This window comes from Fringilla coelebs, assembly GCF_963513975.1.
Source record: "Fringilla coelebs genome assembly, chromosome: 22".
NCBI classification, from domain to species: domain Eukaryota; kingdom Metazoa; phylum Chordata; class Aves; order Passeriformes; family Fringillidae; genus Fringilla; species Fringilla coelebs.
This window is the reverse complement of record NC_140048.1, coordinates 6,326,848-6,348,535: the sequence shown is the minus strand read 5'-3', so window position 1 is coordinate 6,348,535 and position 21,688 is coordinate 6,326,848. Positions and strand designations below refer to the sequence as shown.

General features: G+C 47.3%; 1 protein-coding gene across 1 annotated transcript in view; it reads left to right on the top strand.

Moving 5' to 3' along the window:
* Positions 1-21,688, top strand: part of CAMTA1 (calmodulin binding transcription activator 1) — a 225,276-nt gene that overhangs the window by 165,829 nt on the left and 37,759 nt on the right. Inside the window, exons 6-10 of the mRNA XM_084220356.1 lie at positions 3,253-3,406; positions 13,520-13,660; positions 15,279-17,134; positions 18,425-18,551; positions 19,272-19,406. Coding sequence (XP_084076482.1) covers positions 3,253-3,406; positions 13,520-13,660; positions 15,279-17,134; positions 18,425-18,551; positions 19,272-19,406 — 2,413 coding nt within the window. The remainder of the gene's footprint in view (positions 1-3,252; positions 3,407-13,519; positions 13,661-15,278; positions 17,135-18,424; positions 18,552-19,271; positions 19,407-21,688) is intronic.

Here is a 21,688-nt window from a genome sequence, read left to right as displayed (position 1 = left end):
GCTGGAGGCTGGCCAGAAATGGCTTTTGATTTTTGCTTTTAAAAGAAAAATAAATAGAAGAAGAGAACCGAACCAGCATGCTTTGGTAAGGCAGAAGGTTTTTGTGATTATTCTCCCTGAGAAGGGAGGCTTCCCCTTGGAGAGGACTGACTCTGGGAAGTGAAGAAGAAGAAGCAAAAGGTGGTTGCTGAAATGAGAGTTTCCCCTGTGGCTGAGCCATGGTGGAACTCTGCAGGAGCTGACAATTCCTTCACCCCAGCATTGGTCAGCCCTTTGCTGGCTGCCCACGGCCCCCCACCTGCTGGAGCTGTCCCAGTTTGGTGTTTCTGCTCCTGTGAAAAATCCCCACGTGGGGCAGGCTGGTGGAACAAACAATCCCTGTTTTAGTCAGATAATTTCCATGGCTACTCCAGCCACTGGGATGGAGGGCTGCAGCACCATTACGTGCCATTATCACTTTCTGGATAATGTGTACACTTTCACCATCACAAAGTTTTTCTCCTTCATTTTTCATGAGAACTGGCATTAGATTAATGGTTAAGCCATGGCAGAAATGTAACGCCATGCCAGTCTGATTTATTGACCACTTAGTGCTGATGAAGCTTCAAACAAGAGTCAGACAGATGTTGCAGTTGCATTTTTCTTCATCAAAACCAATGACTTGTTGTGTTTAACCACTTGTTGCACCATCTCCTGCTTACCCCCCAGCAGCAGTGGAGGCAGTTCCTGTGCCACGCTGAGGAGGCAGGAGAAGCCAAGGAGCCTTGTCCAGGTCAGGGACAGATGACAGCACCTTCCACTCGGGTTTGGGGGAAGCAGAGCAACTCTGCTGAGGCTGCAGGCACTGGGATGATGGGCAGATTTCCAACAGGAATGTTTCCAGAGCCATCTGCAGCCCAGTGCAGGGCTCCCCTCATTCCCCCCTGCCGCCCCATTGAAGGGCTTCTGCACTCTCCTGATGCCTTTCCTGTGTGGAAGTTGTATTTTTTCTTTCAGTCTTTCACATCTCTCTTGCTCTCCTGGTAGGTCATCACAAATAGTGATTTGCTGCTAATTATGAGTTTTCCAAAACATATGTATGCTGCTCATTTGTGTCAAAACATTTCAGTTCACCGAGTAGATTGGCATTCATGAGATTTGTCGATGTAGGCATAAGGAACTAACCTGTTTGGTTTGTGCTTGTTTTATATGCTTTTATGTATAAAAAGTTTAAATTCCAGTGCAGTCCACTGCTGAGGTCTACTTGCCTGTGCTGCACTGAAGCCAGGAGGCCCCATAATCCTGACCTGCCTGGTGACAACCCAGCACTGTCAGGCTGTGAAAAATGCAGCTTACCTGAGAGGAAGGCAGAAACACCTGCAGAACTGACACATCCCCCAGTGCTGTGTCCTTCCTCCCTTCTTTGAAACCTCCCTGGGAGCAAGAGGTGTACTTACATGAAATCTCTGAAGCATATTACTTTTTATTACTTCATCATCTAGATCACTAATGATGTTAAATTAGCTGGTGGAGACTATTTGGGTGTGTGGGTGATCATTTTTACTATCTGAACCTCTTCTGAGCTATGCATGAGCACTGTGATGTTTCAGACATCCCCTTTGTAGAATGAGAGGTGGTGATGGTCTTCTTTGTCCTCTGGCTGTCTCTGTCTGGGGCAGATGTACTTGCTTGCATATTTTCCTAACCTAAGGAAATTTTTCTTAAGTTCTTTTGAGCTTGCCCTCCAGACAGAGGGATGTATCTGGTCACCAAGGGGATGCTCTGTGGGGCTCCTCTGCTTTTCATCTTGCTGTACACGGGCACCAGTGGCCTCCCCACTGCCAGCAACTTCTTGGTCAGTCTGGAGGAGCTGGGAGCCATCACCAGCACCCCTGATCCTGGGGATGTGCAGGATGCTCCCTGTGTGTGCAGGGTGCACTAGAGGGGTCAAGGTCACCCCACACACAGCAGTGCTGGGTGCCACCCTGCCCCTGCCCTGGGCTGCCCTGGGTGCAGCTCCAGCGTGCTGGGCTTCAGTGCTGTGCTTTGCCCACCAGAAGTTCCCTCCTCAGCTCTCCTTGGTGAAGGTGTCCCTGTCCTGCTCCAGCTCTTCCCTGGTTTCATAAGCAATTGCTCCCATCAGCACAACCTGTGCAAGTGGATGATGGGTTGTGTTCCCACTCCCCCTCGGAACAGGGCTCTAACAGCATTAATGAAACATTAGAGTTTTAATTACACCATTATCCTATTTATTTTTATAAATAATTCCAAAGCAGTCATTAAAGTTTGCGAACTTAGGAGTAAATGACTTAAGGGAAAGAAATCATCTCCTCAATCTTGTTATTATCTATTGAACAATCTCCCTGGGACGCTGTTGGGGAACTGGCGGATTTGTTGCTGCTGCTGTTAAGATGATTCATTCACTCACAGGGTGGTGACAGAGCTCAGCTCCTGCTCCTCGTGTGGTGGGACAGCACCACAGTGTGCCAGGGCAGGGGCTGACCCTGCAGCCCACGGGGAGAGGGGAGCAGGGTTCTGCTGTGAGATCCACCTGCAGGATCAGCTGCAGGATCCACCTGTGGGATCAGCTGTGGGATCCACCTGCAGGATCAGCTGCAGGATCCCTCTGCAGGATCAGCTGTGAGTTCAGCTGTGGGATCAGCCTGCAGGAGCCAGCACCTCTGTCCTCCTGCAGCTGTCCTGCCAGGAGATTTTCCAGTCCCAACCTTCTGCAGTTTGCAAACATCTTTAAGGAATTAGGGGCTTGTGTAAAGAGCCCACGTTTGGGGTGCTCTGTGATACTGGTTGTGAGACTCCTCAGCGCTTCCCCCTGCCTTCTGTCACTGTATGGAGAGTGTGGCTGTTCCTGATGTCCTCAGGTGACTTTCTGTATATTCAAAAAAGACTGATGTGGACCAGAAGTGATGGAAGCATTGTCTCAAATGAACAAAAGGTGCCTTAAACCAAAGCATATTACCTGGTGCTTATTGTCAGTGATGTTCATAGGAATATTCTAGGTATTTGGTGTTGCAAAGGTTGGAAAAGAGGTTCATGCTGAACATACCAGTGGAGCAGGAGAGTTGCAAGCAGAGGGCCCTCAGGATGGGGGAGGCCATGTGCAAACTCCTCTTTTAAAAAATAGCTCTTATCTCGGGGAAATCCCGTACAATCTGGGGTCTGCTCATGATGCTTGCTCTCCTAGTTTTAATTAGGAAGTTAAATGCAGAGTGTGCTGCCCCCAGCAACATAACTCTTGCTCTGGTGTCCCTGCAGAACCCAGACATTGTGTTGGTGCACTACCTGAACGTGCCGGCCATCGAGGACTGCGGGAAACCATGCGGCCCCATCCTGTGCTCGATCAACACCGACAAGAAGGAATGGGCAAAGTGGACAAAAGAGGAGCTCATCGGGCAGCTCAAACCCATGTGTGAGTATCTGGAGCTGGTTTTGCTCCTTTGCTGTGTATTTAAGAGTCCAGTGTCTCTCACAGCCAACAACCATCCTGTGAAGGAGTCATTTGTCCATCCAACTCAGCTTGCATCTGCACGCACTTTCTGTCCAGTATTAAACACTTCTGGGATGCATGCTATGAGAGCTGCCCAGACTGTCCCCAGAGAGGTCTCCTCTGCACACTGGGGAAAAATTGTACCTCTGCTCTTGCATGTTCTAGGGCTGTTTGAAGGCACCTGCTCACTTGCAAAGGGCATGTGTGGTGCTGGCAGGTGGATTCCCCCAAGGGAATGGGTGGGCACCCAAGGGAATGGGTGTCAGGGCTGGACTTAGAGGTGGCCCCATGGAACTGTGTGTGTTGAACTGAGAATCATTTCCTACAGTTTTGAAGTTTGCAGCCTAAAGAGAAGGCTGCTTAGAGAAGGTGTGCAGAGTGACAGGGAAGTTTGCCTTTGAACCCCTCTGCATCTACATTGGTGTATAATATTTTCCTTTGCATCACAGTTATATTGTGTGTCTTCCCCTGGAGAGCACATTCCAATGTGCACACAACATCTTTTTGCAATGAAACAAAAATTAGACATAAAGTGAGCTTGTAACCAAGAGAAAATTAACTGCAAAAGCCACAATACCAAATGTGAGTCAACAAATAACCAGGTCTGCTTCTGTTCCTGCTCTCTGCCCCTGCCTGGATGCTGGTGTCATGCCCAGCCTTCTGTAATTGGAGGTCACAGCCATGGAGTGCATCCTGATGTGTGTCTGCCATCCGTGAAAGATCAGCCTTGTGCTGACCACAGCCTTGGTAATCTGAGTTTGCAGTCCTTTGTTGCATCCTGAACTCTGCAGGCCCATGTATTCCTTTTCCACACAAAACTGGAGGGCAGAGGAGGAGAGAAAATGACACATTTGCCCCTGGGGCTGATAAACTTAGGCAGAAATCCAGGATGTTGGTATAGCTGAGACTGGACAAGTACCTTAACATTAAACAGGAAAGAAAGCAGCAGCCTGTTAAAAAATCTGCAGTGCATCAAGAAAATTATGTGAAAACTACAACGAACTCGCCGTAAATTTAATAACACTTGGCTCTTTTATGTCTCAGGAGGGAAGAGTGAAATTCTGTGCAATTATTCAGAGTATATATGCATGTACACGTCTCTTTTTATGGGTGCATATCCTGGGAAACACATCCTTAGAAATGGAGCTCCAATAAAAGCTTTGTATTCTGATCAGACCTGGAAAACAAAGAGGACACGGATAACCCTGTCTGGGGAACACAGAGGGGCACTGCTCGCCAAGAAGCCATCAGATTTGGTTCCAGTATAGGGTGTGCCATGAAATTCTGGAGCCAAGCACATTAGTTTCATCACATTTTTGCATTAATCACATTCTTTCACAGACTTCACAGTTTGATTGCCTGATGTTTCCAAATTTCTCTGCCCTAAAGCAGATTTGTCAATGGCTTAATCAAAGTGTTGTGCGTGGTGTGGCTGGTGCAGTGACAGTCTCACCCTTTTACCTGCTCTGTGTTGGGGTTTGTTGTGTTTTACTCCTCTGGACTTGGAAGCTGTGGGGGGGATTTGTTGATTATTTTGTTTTCTTGGTTGCTGTTTTCCATGAGAATTTCTCATTTAAGGCATATTGGTGATGATTACAGCCAGGTTGTTTGTGGAGGTCCAAGGCCTCTGTACCTGCAGGTAGGTTCCCATTTCAGACCACTGATGTCATTCAGGATTAAGGGAGAGAAGCTGATACTAGTTCTTTGGGGAAAATGCTTCCTCTGGGTCAGAGGTTGGTGGCAGTGTCCAGCTCTTGACTCACTGACAAGTGCTGTTTAAGTCCTGCTCAGCCTGGGCTGAAGTCAGGTGTTAAAGCTGTTGACCTCTGTCAGATATTGCAGCTTTTCTGTCAGAATGGAGGGTAGCAGACAGCCAGTGGTGTGGGAGCATGTTCTCTTGGCCTGCAGAACTAAAAGCAATGTGGCAGATGGCTGGCAGGGTGAGCAGCATCGGTCCTGGAGTCCAAGCTAGACAAATACATCAAACTGTTGTTCCTGAAATGCAGAGAGACCCTGGCTGGGATGATCAGGGAGTTTGTTTACATTTCTTGCATCCATAATTTGCTCAGCTCCCTTTTCCTTCCTTGCTGCATCATCCCAAAGTCAGTCCAGGCTCCAGCAAGTCTTCAGTAGCATCAGGGACAGGTAGCTGCTCCTGGTGGCAGCATTGTCACCCCTGTGAGCAGAGAAGGGCACTGAAGGTTGGGTGCTGAGAGGTGACTTCTGCCTGCTCCTGAAGGACACTGCTGAACCCAGAGAGAGCTTCTTGGCTGGCTGCAGGGCTGGTGTTTGCTCATTCTGTCACTGTGCTTGCACTGGTGGTTATGGATTAAAACCCCACCTTTTTGGAGTGGCCATAGAGCTCTGAGAGCTTTGTGGAAAGAGCATTAACTTGTTCTAACATAGATGGTGTGTGAACTAATTAAGAGACTGAAATGAACCTATCTGAACGTCCATGAAAGGTAAATGCTGCAGATGCTCTAAGGATTTGAGGTTTTCTCAACACCTCCAGCTAAGTTGAGACTGTAAATAATTAATTAATCAGCCTGACTTCAGCTTTCATGGCTTTGGAGTGTTCATCTGTTTGTCAGCTGCCCTCACACTGTCCATGACCTCCTGATTGCCTTCTCTGGACCATCACTGTTGGCTTGTCACACCTCCATTTGGCAGTCCTCAGGACTGAAGCCTGTGAGCCTGGAAGGCCTCACACACATTGCTGACCTCCCACAGGATAATTCCTTTCTCCTTGCAGGCTTGGAGAGGAGGCTCCTTGTCTCAGAGTGTCAGCAAGGTCAGGGAGCCCAGGGAAGGCTGTGACACCTCCACTGATGCCAGAGCTGGGATAATCCAGCTGTTGGGAGCATCTCAGCTGGGTGTCTCAAGCAAAAGGGTTGTTGTGTGTGTGTGTTGCTTTGGTATGAATGCAACTTTTGGGTACATTTGTGTAAGTAAATAGCTCTAATCCATGGAAATTCTGCAGGAATGTGGTCCGAGACACCTGTAAGTCATTTCAGGATGCCTGATGTGAAGAATGAGCCTCAATTTGGCATAACTTTCAATTTCCTCCCCGCCTTGTGCCCCATTACAGTCTTGCTTTGAGATTTCTCTGAATAGATTAGCAGATGTCCTTAGAGGCATCTGGTGGTAAAAGCAAATTCAGTGGCAGAATCCATCACAGCAGAATTCTGTATATAAACTCCATATGATCAGCAAATTGTGGGCCAGCTCGTGTTGGGGGTTTCTCCAAATCATCCCCTTTTGGCTCTCTCATCCTTCAGCTGGCAAAGCTGACTTAAAGGCTCACAGCTGGTGCCACGTTGCAATCCGTGTTCCAGGTCCACTATAATTAAGAGCTATCTTCCTTTCAGAGGAAAAGCTTTTTGCATTTCTCTGCTGCATAGGAACTGAGGGCTCCTGTTTGTGCTGCCTGCACGCAGCCACAGCTGGGCAAGCTGGAAATTCCACGTGTGCTCATCAGCCCAAGGGCTGCTCTTGCCTTTTCCCAGAGTCCATAATTCTGTGTCAGTGAAGCCATCAGGCCTCCTGGAGGTGACATCAACCTGCATCCCTGCATTGTCATCACTGGAGAAGGCACCAAACTCCTGTAGCTCAGAACAAAACTCAGCAGCAATTGGAATTAATGCAGTTTGAAGAACTGAGTTGTTGGGAATTTTACCTTGGCTTGAATTTATATTTAATTTCAGTAACTCTATTTAAGGATTGGGGTTATATTTCATCTTAAAAGATCAGTTGTACAAAAATGCCACATGGGACAAATTTCACAATTCCCCAAGCAGTTTGTTTGAGCTCCAAAGTGCCCCTCAATGGAAACTGAAGCTTGCCAGCTTAGCTCAGCTGAAAAGCAATGTGGATTCTTAAAAAAAACATCGGGTTTAGTAATGCTGACATCCAGTTTTACTGCAATAGTCTGAGTTTTTATTAAAAAGAGAACATGACAGAAGGTGCTAGATAGGTTCTTACATCCACCCACCCCTTGGACTTTGAGCACCCCTGCTCCCATTGTGTGTGTGGCCAGCATCAGCCTCCTGCTCATCAGCCACTGCTCAGCTTCTCACCTTCCCCCAACGTGTTCACCACTGCAGCTGTGCAGCTCATGCAGGAACACACTTTTCCTTTCCCTCTGAGATCTGCAGTGGCCTTTATGTCCCCAAAGGAAGCTTGATCCTGTTACTACAAGGGCCACTCTGTAGGGAAACAGTTTCCCTTGTGGTCGAGTTTCACCACTTTGCCAAAAGAACTTGGCAAAATTAGGAATTGTGTTTCAGCTGGTGCCTTTCAGCTGTGTTTGGAGACACCAAAGTGAAATAATCCCACTGGGTGCTGACAGCAGTCCAGTAGGAACCCACCATTGTCAGTAATGGAAACTAACTTGAGGAAACCTAAACCAAATCATTTCCTGACCCCTAAAACTTGGGTGTTAGATGCAGCAATTGCTGAATCTCTCTGAGGAGGTTACAGGCACACCAGCCTTTGTTTCCTGTTCTTCCTTAGCATTTTATCTCCTCTGTTAACACTTGGCAGACTGGCAGGGACTGGCAGACTCAGTCCTGGAGCATCTGCAAAGGTGCCAGTCCAAACCTGCCTGGCAGTGCCACCGAGCTGTGCCCTGGGGAAGGAGAAGGAGGGCTGGGACCCCGGGAAGAGCCCTGGGGAGAAGGGCTGGGAGAATTGGGAAAGGCTCAACGCCCTCTCTGAGGAATTTTTTCCCCCAAATATACCAAGCTAAAAAAAACCCAACCAACCAAACAAACAAACAAATAAAAAAACCCCAAGCAAAACTGGAGAAGAAAAAAAAAAATTAACACTAGAGAAATGGGGAGGCCTTGCCGGGCTTCATGTGGGTTTGGGGCCACGGGACACGCGGTCCCAGTCCCACTGGGATCCCGGGCACTGATCCCAGTCCCGGTCCCGTTCCCGGTGCTGATCCCAGCCCTTATCCTGGTCCCGTTCCCGGTGCTGATCCCGGTCCCTTATCCCAGTCCCGGTACCGGTGCTGATCCCAGCCCTGATCCCAGTCCCGGTCCCGTTCCCGGTGCTGATCCCAGTCCCGGTCCCGTTCCCGGTGCCAATCCCGGCCCTGATCCCAGTCCCGGTCCCGGTCCCGGTCCCGGTGCTGATCCCGGCCCTGATCCCAGTCCCGGTCCCGGTCCCGGTGTTAATCCCAGTCCCGGTCCCGGTGCTGATGCCGGTCCCGTTCCCGGTGCTGATCCCGGCCCTGATCCCAGTCCCGGTCCCGGTCCCGTTCCTTATCCGCTGGCGCCACCTGGCGGCCGCCGGGCGCCGCTCCCGCTGCTCTTGCCAGCAGCAGGCGGAGGAGGAGGAGGAGGAGGAGGAGGAGGAGGAGGAGGATGGTGATGGTGCCCTTGAGCCGCAGCCGGAGGAGGGCGAGGACCACCCAGGACGAGCGGGAGGAGCGGCTGCCACTCCGCTCCTCCATGTGCGAGCAGCCTCGGGCTGCCCGCGTCTGTAAGCGGGCGGGAGGGCTGCGCCCCGCGGCTTTGAAGAGTCGTGTCCCGCTCCAAGGGACTCTGGCCAGCACGTCTGCCCAGCCCCTGTGAGCATCCCGCTGCAGCCGAGTAAACCTTCAAGGAAAAGTGTTGTTTTGGAAGGCAGACATCTCTGTAAAGAACAGCTCCCAGCAAAACGCCCCTGTGAGTCCGTGCAGGACATTAGCATGCAGGGGGTGTCACTGCTGTCCCCAGCAGTGAGGCTCAGGTAAACCTGTCCTTCACAACCAGTAACCACTGGAAGTGGAAGGCTGGAAAATCAAAGCTAAACTGTGTGTGGGCGTCTGAGTACGAAAGGATAAATCTAATGGAAATATCCTTCAGCCAAACTGAGAAATCAGAGCAAGGCCTTTACTTCTGTCAAGAGAAAGGCAGTGGAAATGGAAGGGACAAGGCTGCCATTTCCAATTGACCATCGCCATGGAAACACCTCTCAGTGACAGCACTTGGTGGAGCGGAATGCGGGCAGCTGGGCAAAGGACCTGCTCATGCTCCCAGCAGCACTTTGGGGATTTTTAAAGCACTTTGTGTGGGTCAGGAGGGGCTGAGGGCAGGACTGACACCAGGGCTTGCAGCAGGCCATCGAGGTACATCAGGAGGCAGAGGCAAACAGAAACGTGACCTTGATGATTCTAGATATTCTAGCTGTACCAGTCTAACGGTTTCATGGGGGAGATCTGATTGTTGTTACTCAAGTAACAAAAGTCTTACCAAACTGGGGCAGAGGAGCCACATGGAGGGTATAGGGAATGGCTTCATAATGTACTGTACATGTACATGTACGTGTAAGCTCTGTTCTGGAGAGGTGACATGGAAGAGCAAGGTCTTTGGAATAAAACCAGGAAGTGTAAAATGCTTGAAGTGGCAAAGAGAAGTGTCTAAGAGCATTCAGAAAGGGTGAAATGATCAGATTTAAATGTGGGATGGTATTTTAGGGACAAGTTTGGGTTAGGGTAGAGAAACCACAGGGAGGGAAACAGGGAAACAGCTGTTGATGGTGTTTAGAGGTCTAGACTGATGATGAGACAGTGAGGTAGAGTTCAGGTGATGGGGAGGAAGAAGATATTTGCAAGACAGCAGGACTGCAGGCCAGGAAATTGTGGAGGACTGGGTACCACCAGCAGCAGCAGAAGGCAGAAATAGCCAAGGTGGTGTAAGAAACTTGGACACTCATATGTTTCTGTGTGCAAGTTTCCCTTGGATTCTGAGGGAATTCAGATCATCTTTTATTCCTTTGCTCATGGTGGTCAAAGTCCTGGCAGTGCTAATGAACAGGAGCTGCTGGGCACTATCAGAAGGTCATTTTTATTGCCTTTTCTTCAAAAAGAAAGAAAGAAAGAGAAGAAAAGTGAGAGTCCAAGTCTGTAAAATGAGATTGCAGCAGCATTTGCACTCTGAGTTGTGGACCTTCCCCCAGCCTCACTCGTCTCCTTTGAGCACCCAGTGCAGCACCAGTAACTCAGCCTGGCTGCACTGCCTCTTGCTGCAGGCACTGTGCAGAGGGTGTGTGGCAGCAGGAATGTGTTGCTGCTGTAATGCAGTAGCTTTTAGACCCCTCCATGCTATCACTGAAAAGGAAAGTGTTTAAGCAGTTCACAGCTTTCATTTTAAATTATCAAGAAATGCAGTAGAAGTCTGAAGAGGAATCCGGATTAAAATCCTTTCCAGAATTTCTGCTAAGCTTCAGACTTTTTTTTTCCCCCCTTTTGTGTTCCTATATTATGGCTATATTTAATCAAACATAGTTCTACAGTGGTTTCACTTCTTGAACCACTAAGAAGCAGGAAGAGTCTGTGTGTATGCTTTTTATTAGCCTTCCTTTCATAATGCACTTTCTTCCCTATAGAAATCTCCTTTCCTGCTGATTCATTATGTGTCAGGAAGCCAAGCGTGACATGTTAAAAGCCATCTTGATAGTGTTTGGTATTCAGTACTAACAATTCACCAGGCACAGGAGTCTTTCTTTAAAAGAGGGAGGAAGAAAATCTGCATATTGGATGTGCCAAGATAGTGGATAATTTGCATTAAGCATCCAGACATTCTTTTTTTGCAATCTGTCACCCTTCACTGGCTTTTTATTTTATAACCTTCATAGCATATGGGGAACATAAGTACCAAAAAAAAAGTGGCACCACGTGGACAGAAGCTGGAGCCAGAGCCCTTTAGGATCAGCTGGAGCAAGGCTAGGGAAGGACCTTTCCTCAGCAGCAATTGATCCTCAATGAGACTTTGCTATGCTGGAAGGACCTGAAAATAATAGGCATGGTTCTCTAAGTACCCAGCTCTAAAGCTGTCCATTATGCCTTAGCTCCTAGCTCACAGCTTGATTCAGACTTAAGAACCATCATCATGAATACACAAACCCTGAGCCATGATTCACTTCCCAAAGTTGCCCCCTTGATGCTCTGCTCATCCCAGGATTTAGCAACAGTGGGGAGCAGTGCTGCCATCCTGCTGTAAAACAGACTTTCTGTACCCACCAACACGGACACCAACTCACTTCTTTAGCAAAACATTTCTGAAGTAACCAGAAATTACCTAATGCAAAGTTTCCCAATAATAATTGCAGCTCAGTAACTTTGTGTTGTACAGCTGAAAGCATCCAAAATACTTGACTGCATTCTGATCTCACTGACAATGTACTTTTTTGTAAAATTGCTATTTGGACATCACTTATTAGACATAATATCACTGGTGACAGAACCATGTATCTCAAATAATAAAATGAATGTGAGCAGAGGTAGTGAAGTGGCAAGCATGTCTAACTTAGATGTCATAACAGAGACTGAGTGTTAAGAGGAAATCCAAAACTGTGAATATACTAGGAAGCAAAATCTGTTGGGTACAATAACAATAAATGTGGTCATCAAACAAACATAGAGGGACTTATTACAAAACTATCTGCAGCACTTTAAATAGTGATATGGGGAAGAATACTTGTAAACCTGATTTACAGTATTTCTGCAGGTTATCCAGCCTGGCCAATAGCAATGTGAATTCTGCAGTGTAAAACTAGACCAAGATGAGATGCTGTTAGGCAAAATTACATTAGTGGGTGAGGAGGCAATACAGCAACAGGTAACAAAAAAGCAATAAAACTGCTTCACAGAGCAGATCCAGGAGCTCTGTTCCACCAGCTGTGTGTGACACACTCAGTGTGCAGCATCAGAGAGGAGAACAGAAGACTGTTCACAGGATATGCTGCCCCTGTGACCACAGTCATTAGATGTCACTAACATCCCTTCATTTGCTTCTGATCTCCTTGCACAGTGCTGCTTTTGGCTTGTGCCCCAGCCTGTGGCTGTACAGGAGCATCAGCCCAACCTGCTGCCAGGATTTCCCCCCTTCACATCAGGGACCTTCACCACACAGAGATCTGTGGCTTTACTACAAAGCCTAAGTCCATGGGACTTTCAGCTTTGATTTTGTGGATTCTGGTTTAAGGATTTTAGAACACAACATGCAAGGAACGTGCCTTGACAGACTATGGCAAAGACTCTCCTGAAAGAAGCTGCCAGACATGAAGACACCTTGGAAATTATGTTGTCACTTATCAGCACTTTCCAAAATCTGCACATGAGCTGTGGTGCATTTAAAGGATAAATAAATAATATGCATATATAGATTGCTCAGAGAGACATTAAAAGAGACAGAAGATGCTTTGAGTCGGTTATTATGGATAAAATATTTTATAAGTGCCATTTCCGTTGTGAGTCAGGTTGCAAATATCACTATTATAGGAAATTCTGCAACTAAAATATTCTGAGAGAGAATCTTTATTCAAGTCATGTATCTGTATGCAGTCTAGCATTCTTACTTAAATAGCTAACAGGCCCAGAGAGTTCCCAAGGAAAGAGCTTCAGTTTGCAACCTGTTCTGTAACATCACCCACCTGTCCATTCTCCCAAATTACTAAAAGGTCGTCCAAGTCTGAGGAGGAGCTCACACAGTGTCTGTTAGTCACTCCCAAAAAATGAGTCAGCCTTCACTGCTGCCACCCGGGATCTGACAATGACGACCTGGCAGAAGGTTTGCATTTGCTGTTACTCTGGTGTATTTTTGGCTGCTGGTTTTACTATAAGGCTGATTTTGTTTTCATATTAGACAGAAAAATATTCCAAAAAGCTCCTAGGAATTATACTGCTTTACTTCAATGGAACCAAGTCTTTTGTTGGTTTTGGGTTTTCAGTGAAGGTTGCTGGCACTACAGAGAGTCGTTGCAGGTGCAGAGTCCCTGTTAGCAGCAGACTGACATAGAGCCAGATACTCTGCTGAGGAGTTTTTCCTCTATATATTCCTAATTCAGGAATTGCCTTTGGAAGCCTGTTGATACCAAGGAGCAGAGCATAGTAAGCCAGTATCCATTACTGTTGCTTTTTATAGGTCTCCTTTCAGTTCTGACAGAAAGCAGCAGGAATGGATTTCTGCTGGTAATTTGGAGTGGCTTTTGATGGTTTTGGCATGATTTTGCAGTTTCTGATGGGAAATTTTACTGTTCTCTTTGCAGTTCATGGCATCAAGTGGACATGCAGCAATGGCAACAGCAGTTCAGGGTTCTCAGTGGAGCAGCTCGTGCAGCAGATCCTCGACAGCCACCAGACCAAGCCCCAGCCTCGAACACACAACTGTCTCTGCACTGGTACCTTGGGTGAGTACCTCAGGAGGGCACACAGTGACTCAGCTTCATCCAGGCTGGGAGCAAGGTTTTTAGTGCTGAGGTGATAAAAATGCTGTCTCATGAAACACTGGGACACAGTGAACTCGAGGGTTGACAGAAGTCTGGAGCATAAAAAGATGCAGCTGGAACTTCTGGGGAAAATGTCAGTGCTTTCTAATAAATGCACTCCATACATGAGCTGCTCAAAAAGGTACATTCTCTTCTACATGTGCAAATTCTGTTAGCAAACCCTCAAAATCTCATGTTTTTCCAGCTTCACCCTCTGAATTCCTTTCCCTGCAGCTCATTTTTTTGGAGAAGTGCTCAGGTGGTAACTGCAAGGTATCACTGAGATAAGACAGGTCTTATTTAGGTATCATGAAAATACAGATCTCTTTGTTAAAGGAGATGACCTACAGCAGCAAGAAACACCATCCTTAGTGTTAGCATTTCCCTCAGACAGTGGAAAGCTAAGTGATTCACTTTCCAACTCATCTGCTATATAGCTGCTCCTTTCTAGCACTTTGGTCAAAGAAAGTATATGACACATTAACTAGTCTTTAGCAAAGCTTATAAAGGAAAGTTGTCAGTGCTTCAAAGGGTTATTTTTTTCTTCTTTTCTTGAGCAGTTGCATTATACAATCAAGGCTTAAATAAGAATGATGACCTCTGAAATACCTGAGTTTGGATTAAAATTCACCCCTTAAGGCTCAGCATTTGATCCAGGCCTCCAAATCTGAACATGAATCCTTTTATTCTTCCCTTTGATGTTTTGTCTTGTGCTAAGTCTGCTCAGTGCTTTTTAACACAACAGTACTGCTTTGTTTTGTAACTGGCTTGCACATTGACACACACATTCCCAATCCCTTACTGTCATTCACAAATACAGCAGCATGAAAGTCTTTCCCTTGTTCTTGTTCATTTCTATACCTAGGAGAATAGAGAGATTTAATATTGTATTTAGTCTCAAAAGCACTGTCTTGAACTACTTTAAGTGACCTCATTCAAATCTTGAACACATAATAGAGATGTTCCTCTTCAAGGGCAAGCTACAAAAGATTCAGCAAATTGTGGTGGCTACAAAGATGTTTAATGTTGCCCAGAAGATGGCATGTATAATTGTAGCCATGAGCTATAGTGAGAGGAGGCTTCTTCCCCCTTCAGTCATTCCACAGTTCTGTAATTAATGTTCTTACCTCATTCTAGGGAAAATGAATCAATTAAGAAAAGAAACATCAAAAATTCATGGGCTGCTGTTCTTTAAACAGCAAAAGCAGTCCCAGCACCAGAGTTTGTGGCACTAAGGTGCCTTTGCAGACAGAATTTTTTGCTTCATCCTGCTTGATTACAAGCTCTCAGGAATGCAGGTGAAGTTACTTTTACAGGCCTTTTACAGACCTTTTAAGGTGCTGGCTGGTTTAATTCATGGAGGATTTTCTTGTGGCCTTGCTTGAACATTCTTCAGCAGCTCCAGTGCTGACTGTGTGCTCTGTGTGCACATGTATGCACAAGCACAGCTGTCCCTTGCTACAGGCACGAGATACACAACTAGCATTGTCCTGATTTTGTATTTACTGAACAGCAAATCTCCTGTTGTTTTCTGGCACAGGGGCAGGAAGCAGTGTGCATCACAAGTGTAACAGTGCCAAACACCGCATCATATCACCAAAGGTTGAACCAAGGACAGGTGGGTACAGCACTCATTCAGAGGTACAAAATAACGATGTCTCTGAAGGCAAGAACGAGCACAGCCATGGCAAGGCCTCCAGCCGAGAGAAGAGGAACGGCAAAGTGGCAAAACCAGTGTTGCTCCATCAAAACAGCACTGAGGTTTCTTCCACCAACCAGGTGGAGGTCCCTGACACAACCCAGAATTCTCCTGTGTCCATCAGCAGTGGGTTAAACAGCGACCCAGATATGGCAGATAGCCCAGCTGTCACTGGTGTGTCCAGTATGGCTGTAGCTTCAGTTATGGGAAGTTTGTCACAAAGTGCCACCGTATTTATGTCAGAAGTCACCAGTGAAGCTGTGTACACGATGTCACCCACATCTGGCCCAAATCAGCACCTTCTGTCCTCAGATGCAGCTGCACAAGGACTGGTACTTGCTGTGAGTTCAGATGGACACAAGTTTGCTTTTCCAACAACTGGCAGTTCAGAGAGCTTATCGATGCTACCCAGCACTGTCTCTGAGGAACTTGTGCTCTCCACAACTTTAGAAGGAAATAGGAAAATTCCAGAAACCACCATGAATTTTGACCCAGACTGTTTTCTTAACAATCCCAAGCAAGGGCAGACTTATGGTGGAGGAGGTATGAAAAGTGACAGCATCAATACCAACATAAGGCAGTCACCCACAACAGAACGTAGCTTCAACTTCAATACAACCCTCACAAAAGAAATTAAAACTGAGGACACATCTTTCGAACAACAGATGTCCAAAGAAGCATTTTCCTCCACTTCTGCATCTAACACTCTCACACTCAGTACTGGTTCAGGTTTACTTCCATCTGGAGGAGGTCTGAGCCCAAGTACCACCCTGGAGCAGATGGACTTCAGTGCCATTGACTCCAACAAGGACTATTCTTCCAGCTTCAATCAGACCGTCCAGAGCCCTCACGTCCATCAGACCCCTTCCCCCAGCTTCTTTCTGCAGGATGCCAGCAAACCTCTTCCCCTTGAACAAAACACTCACAACAATTTGAATGACACAGGTAGCTCATTTGTGAACACGTTAGGAATCTCCAATGTGAAAACAGAGTCCTCGTCCCAAACCACGTCCAACTGTAACGGCACAGTGGAAACCAGAATAGAGTCCACCTCTTCTCTCCAGCTCATGCAGTTCCAAGCAAACTTCCAGGCTATGACTGCAGAAGCTGAAGTTCCCATGGAGACCTCCCAGCAGGCAGAAGGAAATGAAAATCTACTTAAATCAGGGGATCTTCAAGCCTGCAACACAGAACACTACTTGCAGCCTGAGGCCAACGGGGGTATCAGGAATGGAAACAACCTCCCTATTCTCCAAGGAAACATGGTACAAGGACTCTATCCTGTGGCCCATCCTAGCTTAAATAACTCCTCCAACATGGAGCTTAACTTAGACCACTTTGACATCTCCTTCAGCAACCAGTTTTCTGATCTAATTAACGATTTCATATCGGTAGAAGGTGGGAGCAATGCTCTGTACGGACACCAGCTGGTGTCAGGTGACAGTGCTGGACTGTCTCAGCCTGAAGACAGTAACAGAGCGACGTACAACCAGGCCGAGATGTGCATTCCTTGCTGCAGCCCTCAGCAAGCCAACATGCAGCTGAGCAGCACGGAGAACGGAGCCAGCACCATGGCATACATGCACGTGGCCGAGGTGGTCTCGGCGGCTGCGGCACAAGGCACTTTGGGGCTGCTGCAGCAGAGCGGGCGCTTGTTCATGGTGACAGATTATTCACCAGAATGGTCTTACCCTGAGGTGAGTCCAGGGCTTTTTCTCACTTGTGTTTACTGCTTTTGGTAAATAAGGGAATTGTTTTGTTAAAGCTTTGAAAAGGCTTTTAAAATATCTCTCTCCCAAGTCAGAGCATCCAAGGCCGCTTGCATGTCTGAGTGTACTTTTAATTAAGCACTTCATTATCTTGACAGGGCCCTTTCTTCAGGTAGGAATCATCTGAACAGAAAGGTATTGTTTCATTGAAAGCCAAGTCTTCCCCACATGATGGCTTCATGGTGCTACCTAGGCCCAGTAGAGCAGTAATATTTGCAAACTGGAGCTGTTCCTTACATTTGTCACTGATGTTCCTAGGAGAATAATTCAAGGCCTCATTAAGGCACAGCCTTGATTAGTTCAGCATTTCCCTCCATCTCACTGACTCCCAAAATCAGTGACATGCCCCATAAGCTGAAGATGGCAGCAGCACAGACCTTGCTGCTATGTGAGGAAAGAGACCTGTGTGAGGAAAGAGACTGTTTGAGCCACTAATGGGAAGAGAAGGTTATTTTGAATTTAAAAAAAAAAAGGTGGTGGGGGGTGTTTGTTTTCCTAGGCCCGCCTTGGAGCACTGTTGTGTCTGTGCAATAACTGCTCCGGGCGGTCCCCCGGTTCCCGGGGGGATGCGGCCCCTCGAGGGTGATTGGGCTGTGCCCGGACATTCCCGGCCTTCGCCGGGCGGCTGCCGGCGGGGCGAGCTCGGCAGGCCCGGGCCGGTACCGGGAGGGGCAGCACCGGGATGGGGCGGCACCGGGCTGAGAGCGGCACCGGGATGGGGCGGCACCGGGATGGGGCGGCACCGGGCTGGGAGCGGCACCGGGCAGAGAGCGGAACCGGGCTGGGAGCGGCACCGGGCTGGGAGCGGCACCGGGCAGAGAGCGGAACCGGGCTGGGAGCGGCACCGGGCAGAGAGCGGAACCGGGCTGGGAGCGGCACCGGGCAGAGAGCGGCGCCGGGCTGGGAGCGGCACCGGGCAGAGAGCGGAACCGGGCTGGGAGCGGCACCGGGCTAGGGCGGCACGGGGCTGAGAGCGGAACCGGGCTGAGAGCAGAACCGGGCTGGAGCAGCACCGGGCTCGGGCGGCACCGGACGGGAGCGGCACCGCGCGGCCCCGTGCCCCCGAGCTGTCGCGCCCGTTCCCCGCCGTGTCGCTGCCGGCGGCGGCCGCCCGAGGGCAGCACGGCCGCGGGGAAGGGGCTGCGGGCGCGTCCGGCCGCGCTCTTCCCGCCCCGGCCTCTCCTGTCACGCTTGGGTCTGTCCCTTTTTTCCTCACAGGGAGGAGTAAAAGTCCTGATTACCGGCCCGTGGCAGGAAGCCAGCAATAATTACAGCTGTCTGTTTGATCAGATCTCAGTGCCTGCATCTTTAATTCAGCCAGGGGTACTGCGCTGCTACTGCCCAGGTAAGGAGCACGGCTCTGCTGCATCTGGGCTTTCGGAGCCTCATCATGTCATATACATGTACAAAAGTGCACTGGCATTGAGCAGATTTTCCTTTTTCTTTGACCAGTTTAGTGTGAGAACAGCAATTTGGCATCTTGATACATCACAGCAGATCACAACAAATGCTATTTAGAATTTCTGAATTAGCTTTAAAATAATTATTGGAAGTAAGTTAAAATAATTCTAAGCATTCCTTTTCTTTTGAAAGAGCAGATTAAAGAGTAGCTGTTACTCAGGGGTGCACTCACTGCTCTGCTGACTTGATTTGCCTTCATTTTGCCTTTTGCTACTTACAGCATGAGAACACTTCTAACCTCCCCACAGATTTTCAGTAGTGATGGCCCTCAATATATGACTTCAAAGTTGATGCGGAATAACTTGGTTTCATAGCTAAGCCCCAGCTTTCAACTGGAAATGCAGTGAGGCTGCTCAGTCTTTAGAAACATGTGATTCTGCCTTTTGCCAGAATAACCCATTAGATGACTCTTAAACTTAAAAGCTCCATGTTTGAATAGATACCAACTGATATTTTGGACTTTTGAATTGTCTAGTCACAAAAATACTATTCAGCACCCCATCTCTTCACCTGCTGTCAGTCCAATATTTAGCACATGGGGTGATTCCTAGCTGGGGGTTTCTGCAGGGAGTTCTCTGTCTTACAACCTGTACTTTCCTTTTAGCTCATGACACTGGGCTTGTGACTTTGCAAGTTGCCTTCAACAATCAGATCATCTCCAATTCTGTGGTATTTGAATATAAAGCCAGAGCTCTGCCAACCCTGCCTTCCTCCCAGCATGACTGGCTGTCCTTGGATGGTAAGAAAAGTGGGATATTCCTTAAGAAAGCAGAACAAATGTAGAACTGTGAATGACAGAGCAGCTCCTGGTGGGGAGGGATGTAGAGGTGCAAGTTTGCCCTGGCAGGAGTGGCTGTGGCAATGTCAATCAAAGTCCTCTCATTGAAAAGTCTTATTAGCTCTGTTGGTGTGAACAAAATGTCACTGTCTTTTATACAGGGTGAGAAAGGGGTGGGGTTTTTGTCTGAATAGAAAGCTGATCATACTGCCCAGTTTCTAGGAGAGAAGCATTTACCCTGGAATTGCCTTTCCTGAGAACTCTGAAACTTGAGCTTGTCTAGAAAAATGTGTGTTTATTTAAGCACAAAATGGGGAGATAGCAAGGCACAAGAGAGACGTGCTAAAGAAGTTGGGGTGGTAGCACTTCCAAAGAGCAGCATGGAGACAGAGCACTGTGGGTATTGCAGAGTGAAGAGAGTTTGTGATGTGGCTGCAGAGGCAGGGTTGCAAACAGAAACAGAACTGGCTCTTAATGAGGAGGTGTACTAAGCCTTATGTTCAGCAACAAAATCGAATTTGCTTGGCTTGAGAGGATTGTAAGAGTCTGTAGGTGCTTTTCATCTCCTGCTGCCTGTGGAGTGCAGCTGATAGCATGTGATGGTGATTGATACCCAGCTGTCTCTCCAGGGTTGGCATGCCAAGTGGGTAGGTTTTGAATCCCTTGTTTGACAGTTCCCCCAGTGCTGCTGAACTGGGAGGAGCTGAGAAGGTGGCTGTGAGTGCTGTCTCTGGTGTCCCTGCAGTTTCTCTGGGTGCTCTTGGTTAGCAGCCCAGCTCTCAATTAGAGGTTGTTATGCTGTGGTGATGGTGGAAGGGAGGGGGACTGCAGCAGTGAACAAACTAGGGCATTGCTAACAGGGAGGGGAAAAAAAAAAGTAAGAGGACCGCTGCATTGCAGAGGCCCTTCAGGGAAAAAGACTGAATAATTATACTAACCATGATTTATCAGAAGCCTCTGCCTTGATGCACAGTGCTCCAAAGGGAGCAAATTACACTGTTATTTAAAGGACCAGCTACATCTTCTCATTTACTGCTAGAGAGCAAATGTTAGCTTAGCTAGCCAAGGTGAAAACTAATGTGACTTGATTCTATCAATTGAATAAATACACAAATCCCTGACTTCTCTGTTTGCTTTCATTTCCCTGCTTAAAATCCTTGCCCTACTGACTGTTACGTAGTCTTGAGGGAAGATTTTCGAGGAATATTTGTAGTCACAAAATATTGACAAGAATTTTAAAATTCTTTTTAATTAACTCAGTGGAACACTCTGAGTTCCTTTGCATTGTTAAAACAGAGCTCATGATTCCAGCTGGAATGACCACTGCCAGAGAGAATAGAGCTAACAGCCATACCCCAGGAATACCCTAGAAAAAGAACAAGCAATTTCCATCTCATCTAAGTTTAGATAAACAATTCCTTTCCACAAATTTCTTTAAAATAAAGTCAAAATCTCTCTATATGTGAATATATTGAATCACTCTATATATGAATCACTCTCTATGTTTTCAGTTACATTAAGACAAAAATCACTTTTTTTGAGCACAGCCCAAGTATTTGCCTTTGGGATCAGGGAACAGTCCTGCTATTGACTGGGAAGGGTTGTGAGACCATCTCCCACCATGCTTCTGCTTCTAGGAACTGAGCCAAGTGTAGGAATGGGCAGAGAAGGAGTCTGAAGGCAGCCTGCTCTGTGCTATCCTCTGAAGGGCTCCTTCCTTCATCAGAGTCTGCTGTGCCATGAAGGATTGTACACCCTCTTCTGAACTATATAGAGATGCTTGTTTTATTCTGAGTTTTCCTTATTTCACACCGTGGGTGAGTTAGGTCTTTTACAAATGGACAGTTGACACCAGCTGCTGGTGTTCTTGCATTTTTTCTAGTTAATTTGAATAGTGGTATTCTTTATTTTAAAAGCAAACCTTTTTCTCATAAAGGAAACACTCTCATGTGATCCTGATCTCTGCTGATAAACTTGGCAGCCTTTTCTGTTTTCCATGTAAAACTCAGTTCTCAGAAGCCATTGGTGCTTTTATAGCCATTTGATCTCACTTCCCATTCACTGTAGAGAAGTTCTTTTAAGAAAAAAACAAAAAGCAAATGAGGCTTGATGAACTGAAGGCTGAACTGAAGGGCAGAGATGATCTCATGGCAGCTGCTTAAGGAATCATAAAGGCATTTCAATACAGATTCCCAATGGAAAGCACGTTGTGTTTGCCCTCTGCAGAAGCCTTTGCTGCTTTC